The 6432-nt window shown below is 47.5% G+C and overlaps 4 protein-coding genes across 4 annotated transcripts in view; 1 reads left to right on the top strand and 3 right to left on the bottom strand.

Moving 5' to 3' along the window:
• Positions 1-302: 302 nt before the first annotated feature.
• Positions 303-1634, bottom strand: LOC9636968 (probable methyltransferase PMT19). Its single transcript, XM_002972811.2, has 2 exons — positions 1524-1634; positions 303-1449 (listed from the first exon to the last, which is right to left on the bottom strand). The coding sequence occupies exon 2, from the start codon at positions 1335-1337 to the stop codon at positions 402-404; it is 936 nt and encodes a 311-aa protein (XP_002972857.2). The 5' UTR covers positions 1338-1449; positions 1524-1634; the 3' UTR covers positions 303-401.
• A 132-nt stretch (positions 1635-1766) lies between these two features.
• LOC9637741 (protein CASP) lies at positions 1767-5128 on the bottom strand. Its single transcript, XM_024677717.1, has 20 exons — positions 4962-5128; positions 4792-4902; positions 4554-4732; positions 4337-4486; positions 4194-4282; positions 4029-4138; positions 3884-3978; positions 3773-3831; positions 3548-3713; positions 3403-3495; positions 3223-3351; positions 3048-3167; positions 2920-3000; positions 2750-2863; positions 2558-2701; positions 2404-2505; positions 2272-2351; positions 2133-2225; positions 1973-2080; positions 1767-1911 (listed from the first exon to the last, which is right to left on the bottom strand). Exons 1-19 carry the CDS (start codon positions 5074-5076, stop codon positions 1999-2001), a joined length of 2112 nt encoding a protein of 703 aa, XP_024533485.1. The 5' UTR covers positions 5077-5128; the 3' UTR covers positions 1767-1911; positions 1973-1998.
• Positions 5129-5353: 225 nt separating this feature from the next.
• LOC9636967 (vacuolar iron transporter homolog 2) lies at positions 5354-6363 on the top strand. Its single transcript, XM_024677718.1, has one exon. It carries the CDS (start codon positions 5428-5430, stop codon positions 6346-6348), a length of 921 nt encoding a protein of 306 aa, XP_024533486.1. The 5' UTR covers positions 5354-5427; the 3' UTR covers positions 6349-6363.
• Positions 6364-6381: 18 nt separating this feature from the next.
• LOC9636966 (aquaporin PIP2-7) overlaps positions 6382-6432 on the bottom strand; it is a 1687-nt gene continuing 1636 nt past the window's right edge. Inside the window, exon 5 of the mRNA XM_002972809.2 lies at positions 6382-6413. Coding sequence (XP_002972855.2) covers positions 6382-6413 — 32 coding nt within the window. The remainder of the gene's footprint in view (positions 6414-6432) is intronic.

The raw sequence follows: 6432 nt of genomic DNA, 5'->3' as shown, positions 1-6432 counted from the left end.
TTTCTCCAAGGATGTTCTTATAGCTACATCATTTATCAACGATTGGCATTGCATATATACTTAAGTGGCTATCACGCTGTCTAAATGAAGTCACCCTATGGTCTGCCAATCACATCAGCAAAGTGATATAAGGATTAAGTAACAAAAGAAATTCTTGATGCTGACACTCTCTTTTGCTTTAAAATTTTCTAATATTTTAAAGATTTAAAACTTTTAATTCATAATAATTTTCTTAGTAAATTCTCATATATCACAGAAGTTTTTAATCCAATTGTCCTGACAATACTGAAGTTGGAGACCTCTTGACTTTAACGAAAAGCTTGTCTGGACGTTTCAAAACTGTCTGGCTTTCAAATCACATCGTGCACACTCGGTGACAGATAGCATCTAGCATTTTTTTTCTACCTGGTAAATGGCTTCTCCAACACGGCAGTAAGATATCTCTCCATGAGCTCCGGCCCACGATCCAGCTTCTTCCCCACGGTCCACCGCAGCTTCTTGTAGCCCAGCCTCTCGATCATGGGGATGTAAACCTCGTTGAGCTGGTTCTCGATGCAAAAGAAGTGATCCAGCCAGAGGATCCCCCCGGGCCTGAGGATCCGATCGATGTCGAACAGTATGAAGTCGAGCATCCCCAGCGGGATCCAGTTGCTGAGGACGTGCATCGAGTGGACGATGTCTAGAGTGTTGTCGAAGAAGGGGAAGCGCTGCGAGACCGTGAGGTAGAGCGGGATCACGCCTCGAAGAGCGATGAAGCTGTTGAAAGGCCCGTCGAAGTTGAGCGTCGTGGTGACGATGGTCACGTTGTGCTCTCGCATCCTCACTGCAAACGTGCCGCTGCCCCCGCCAATGTCCAGACCGATCCGGATGGAGCCCCCGGGCTTGAACGATAGCACCTCTTCGATCGAGAGATCCAGGCCACCACCAGCAGTAGCACTTCCAGCCCAGCGCTCGGATTCCCTGCCTTCAAGATCGAAGCAGTCGAGGCAGTCGGCGAAAATACGCTTTTTCTTCCTGGCATTGAGGCACTCGAAGCTCTTGCAAGTGTAGGCGGTCCAGATGATGTTCTCGTCGGGTGGAGAAGTCCAAAACGACTTTGGCACAGGGAAGGGCTCCTTGTAGCCGGCAGGCAATCTAGCGAAGCATCTCCTTCGAGGAAGAGGCTCACAGCCACCTGTTAGCAGCTTCTGAGTGAGAGATTCGTCGTCGGGGCAAAGCTCCCCAGCTTTGTACTGCATGTACTCTTCCAGATCTTCCTTGTGCATCAGGCAGGCGTGCCCGACTGGAGACGTAAGAGCGTCGGTCTTGAGCTGCGAGCTAAATCCCAGAGGGAGCATTTGTGGAGTGACCAGCTTCTGAAACTCATCTGCTCGTGGAAAGTCGTCTTTTTTGGATATAAAGCACTGGCAGTCATCTCCATCTCTAGGCCTGTCCCCTGCTGCTTTGCCTCTGGACAGTGCGTCCAGGAGAGATAAGGACTCACTCAACTCCTGCTTCACTCGAAGAAGTTCTCTCTGGGTTACCTCGAGATTGTCCAGTGCCTCGTTGAGCTTCGCGACTGAATGACTAGTATCTCTGCTTCCCGAGTAGAACAGCTCAGATCCGCTTGCCGGATGAATAGCAAAAGTGTAGAGCGTCAAGAGATTCGTAGCCACAAGCGCAATCAGCAACCACAGGCCATATGGAGCAATGCGGCTCTTGACACCATCGACCGACTTCGGAGATTCGGAGCTCATTGCGGCCTCTTCTGACACAAATGAGCTCTCTAGAGTATAGCATACGGCAGTACTTAATATGCTGAACAAAAAGGAAAAAAAAAACATAAGTATGTCGAACTAATTCAGACACTTAGCTTTGAGGCACCTTTGGCTTGCTATCGAAGCAGGAGAACATCGTCAAGATTTGGAAGAACTGAGTTGTAGATTGAAAGGCAAGTATTAGTAAGTTGACTTTTAAGACTGCAAACACTTACCCGTTATTTACAAACCGAGAAGTCTACTACTGTAGGGGGTTATCTGGGGAGGACAATTGTGATGCGTTCTTTAACATTTCGGTTCTAAAGCTTGCATCTTTGGTAACACTACAAACCAGAGAATGACAGTTAGATTAGATATACATTTTGAACCGCTTACTTGTGATAGCTGACTGATGAAAACTTGTATAGACTTGCAAAAACAAGCAAGTGCAGTCCGATAGAATAGAAGAAAACAAACGTCCGGGCGTATCTGAAGAAGGGGATGAATGGAAAATGTTTCAGCGCAGATGACTTACTTATTTCCGAGCAAGAAGCGTCCGCTTAAAAGCGTAATTTTGTCTCTAATCCCCAGGTCTTTGTACTTCCGTTCTTTTTCCTTTCCAAATCAAGACATCAGCAACAATAGATGTTAAGTATGGAATAGCTACCTTTCTTGAAAACGCAGCGAAAGGGTTTATGTCATCTTCGTAAATTTTCTTGTACTTCGATTCAATATCTGAGACCATGCCACCTTCCAGATCATCGATTTTCTGAATTACGTGTAAACATTAGACAAAAAAAGAGTAAAAAATTATGGAAAACCTTCTTGGTTCCTCTAGAAAGAGGACGTTCCTTCGTATAGTCTTGAATATAACGTATTTTCTCATACAGCTTTAAGTTGTCCGCCTTGCACTTGTTTAATTCTGTTAAAAGGACAGCGTTTTTATCCCTTGTTTGTCTTAGCTCCTGCAAAAGAAATGGTAAAGGACACTAAGATGATACTATTACAACTACCTCTTCTGATTCTCTTAGCCTTTGGCGGAAACGATCACGCTGGCTACAGATTACTTCCAGCATGGAGTTTGGTTCTTGAAACTGGTTTCCCGCTGCTTGACTGTTGTGCCCATGCTGTCCGTATACAAATGAATAAAAGCGACAGCGGCAGAGGACTAAAAGCTCATTACCTCAATAAGATCGGTAATTCCTGAGTCTGATAAGTCCCAGTCATCTATCTTGTTCGCCCTTCTGTCAGTGGAATTGTAACCCTGAAAGAAAAAGAAAATATCAGGAGCTTATGCTTTGCACGTCAGACCTTTAATATGTCTTCTTCAAGTTTTGAAATAAGCCTTCGTTGCCGTTCAACCTCCGCCTCTAACTCTTTGCTTTTTCCTTCAGCGGTATCTTGTGCAGTTTTCCTTTCAGAAAGTTGTACCTAGTTAAACATCGTCAGAAGGAAAAGTCAACAAGTTGCAATCCAGAGAACATGCCTTGATTTGTGTAAGTTCATGCTCCAGCTTCCGGTTTTTGTCCAATAGTAAGCTTTCAAGTTTACTTATCTCTTGTCCTTGCGCTGCAGCATCCCAGTCTTCCGTTTCGATTAAATTGTATCCAACCGCCTAACAAATGTGACTCATTTAAGTTTCACGTGCAGAAGACTAAACAAATACCTGAAGTATTTTCACTTGCTTCCTAAGATCATCCAACTGTTTAGATGTAGGTCTCTCTGCAAGTTCCTTTTGCAAATTTTGCAGCGTGTTTTCCTGCCAGTGCAACACACGTAAATAAACCATGACGACATAGTTTAACAGGTACCTTATCATGAATGTAGGCATTTAGCTTTCTGATCTCTGCAATGTGTTCATTCTTCTGATTTGAAAGTGCAGATTCCAAATTACGAAGTTCCGCATGCAGCTCGGAGATGATCTTTTCCTTTGCGTCCAAAGAAGCTTCCAACGTGTTACTCGTGTCCATGTCTTGCCTGCTCAAATAAGCATATCATAAAACAGATGAAGCTTGCATCGACTAGAGGGCTAGCACCTTGTTTTGAGTTCCTCTTCTTGGCTACCAGCAGCTTGCAATTGAGAACGTAAATGATCCTAATAAGTATTAAGTTAACTGTAGGTGGGGTTATAAACGCTGTGGGCATACCTTCTCTCGCTCAAGACTTAATAAGCGGCTTTGAGCTCTTTCAACCTCGTCACTTAAGAGAGTAAGTTCCGCTTGTTTTGCTGCACGCTCTTCCTCTGCAAACACCAAGAGATTCAGCATAGGCAAGGTAGAAAAACTCACGAACCAGATTGTGCTCGGAGCTCAAACAACTGGCTCTGTCCAAACTCGTGCAACCGCTGCATACTTTGCACGCTATCGTGCGCAGCCCGTAACTGTTCCTGAAGAGAGCTTTCTCTGCAAGTGATGCATATAGAGTCAGATACTAGAAACTACGTCGCCAATACCATACCTTTCCTTGAGAACTTCAAGAATCTTCTGGTTCTCCTCGGCCAGATTGCGCTGTTTCATTTCCACAAGCTCCTTTACCTTTTCTTCCATCTGAAAATGATTCCACAAGATAATAAGAAGCCGTTATAAACGTTAGTGACTCACTTGTAGCTCAAGCTGCCTGTTCCTTTCCTCTAGCCTGCGCAATGTGGCTTGTTGGTTCTTTAAATGAGCAGCTTCAGTCCTAAACTCTTCCAGCTCTTGCCGCATTTTCCTGTTCTCCGACTCCAGCTCCGAAACTCTTGCCGTCGACGTCTAAATCGCGGATAAAAATCGCCTTGTTTCATTAGACATAAACGCAAAAGGAAAAAAAAACACTTACAGTAGCATGCTCGAGTAGAGGAGCTGGATCAGGAGCTTCAAAAAGCTTTTGATATATGCTGAGGAACGAAGTCTCGCCATACTTGGCACGCTTGGTTAGATTGTCAACCTCTTCCTGGTATCCCTTGAGCAGCCCAGGAATTTGCTTGATCTTCTCCTCGTTTTCAGCCTTCTTAAATTCTGTAAAGCAAGGCAAACCACAGATCTCCCGCGCTCTAAAATCCCCAAACAAAGCTCACCTCTCGTGCTCTCGGCAAGCTTCCGCCTGTTCTTCAAGCTCGAGTCCTGATTCTCCCCGATCTTAATACCCTGCTCGTCCAGCTTCGCTTTCTCCTTCTCCAGATCGAAATCTGGCGCATCCACAAGCAAAATGCGGGATTCCTCGCAACGAAATCACACAGCACAGTACCTTTCCAGAACGCAAACACCGCTCCCAGCGGCGAGGAGGAGCTGATCGACCCTGCGGTCCCGGCATCGGTGCCACCAGAATCGCTAGCGCCGAGATCGTCCACTATCGTCTCCATAGCTGGGGAAGAGTACCTAGAACCCTAAATTTTCCAAACAGGCATATGCCAAACCCCGGAATGGGGGGTATACATTACAAAAATTTCCCTCCAATTTCACTGCTACAAACTAGATGAACTATTCTTGCGGCAGCTTATTCGCTTTGTGTAGTGCTCGTGCTGGAAATCACTCTTCCCTGGAAAACGCCTGCGCTATACTAGAACTTAGCTACACCATATAGTCATTTCTCCTTCCACCCATGGCTTGCTTTATAAACACGTAAATCTCTTCCAGTCCAATCTCCCACTCATTCTTTGCAAAAAATTTTGCAAATCTTCGAAGCCATTCTCTCTTTTCTCGTCAATCCTACCATGAAGATGGAGCATCGCAATCTCCACAAGGTGGACAATTCCGTGCCAAAATCCGAGCTCATCACGTCGCCATTCCGCAGCAGAAACGATCCAGAGAGCGCATCGCCACACTTCTCCCCGGGAGTCTTCCACACGCCAAGGTACTCCCCATCTCCATTCCGCCACCCGATTCGAACTCCAGCACGCTCGCCGCAAGTCGATCCCGGTGTCGATCCCCTCCACCCCAATGGCCACTTCCACTACTCCCACCGCGCGCCATGGCTGCGAGCTCTCGTCCTGGGCGCCAACGATGGCCTCGTCTCCACCGCCTCATCCATGATCGCCATGACCGGAGCTCGCAATGGCGCCGCGGTGCTTGCCGGCATCGCGGTCCTCGTCGCGGGCGCTTGCAGCATGGCGATCGGTGAGTACGTCTCCGTCTCCTCGCAGCGCGACACCGAATTGAGCGACATCGAGAAAGAGCGCAAGGAATTCCAGTCGGGCCCCGAGGCCGTGGCCAAGGAGCTGGAGGAACTCACGCAGATCTACGTCACGCGGGGGCTACACTATGGATTGGCGCGCCAGGTCGCCGAGGAGCTCTCGCGGGAGGATCCCGTGAAAATCCACGCGCGGGAGGAGCTCGGGATCGATGTGGATGATCTCGCCAATCCTATCCAGGCAGCGCTCGCGTCCGCAACCGCGTTTTCCTCCGGGGGGATGATTCCCCTGCTTGCCGGGGCGTTTGTGGAGGGATTCAAGCTCCGGATGATCGCATTGGCGGTGTCAACCAGCGCTGGGCTCTTCATTTTCGGGGCGATTGGGGCGTGGATGGGCGGGAGCCCGCTGCCAAAGTCGATTGCAAGGGTCGTGCTGGGAGGATGGATGGCAATGCTTGTCACGTTTGGAATCTTGCGTCTCTTTAGCAAGGTAGCTCCCATCTAAAATTACTTGTGTGTCTATACGAGTGTGGTGGATTCAAGTAAATAGTTTTTCTTGTGCTTGCTTTGCTTGTGTGTAAACATTGTT

Source organism: Selaginella moellendorffii, unplaced genomic scaffold (genome assembly GCF_000143415.4).
Source record: "Selaginella moellendorffii unplaced genomic scaffold, v1.0 SELMOscaffold_20, whole genome shotgun sequence".
NCBI lineage: Eukaryota > Viridiplantae > Streptophyta > Lycopodiopsida > Selaginellales > Selaginellaceae > Selaginella > Selaginella moellendorffii.
The sequence above is the reverse complement of the archived record's forward strand: the minus strand, read 5'-3'. Positions and strand labels throughout refer to the sequence as shown.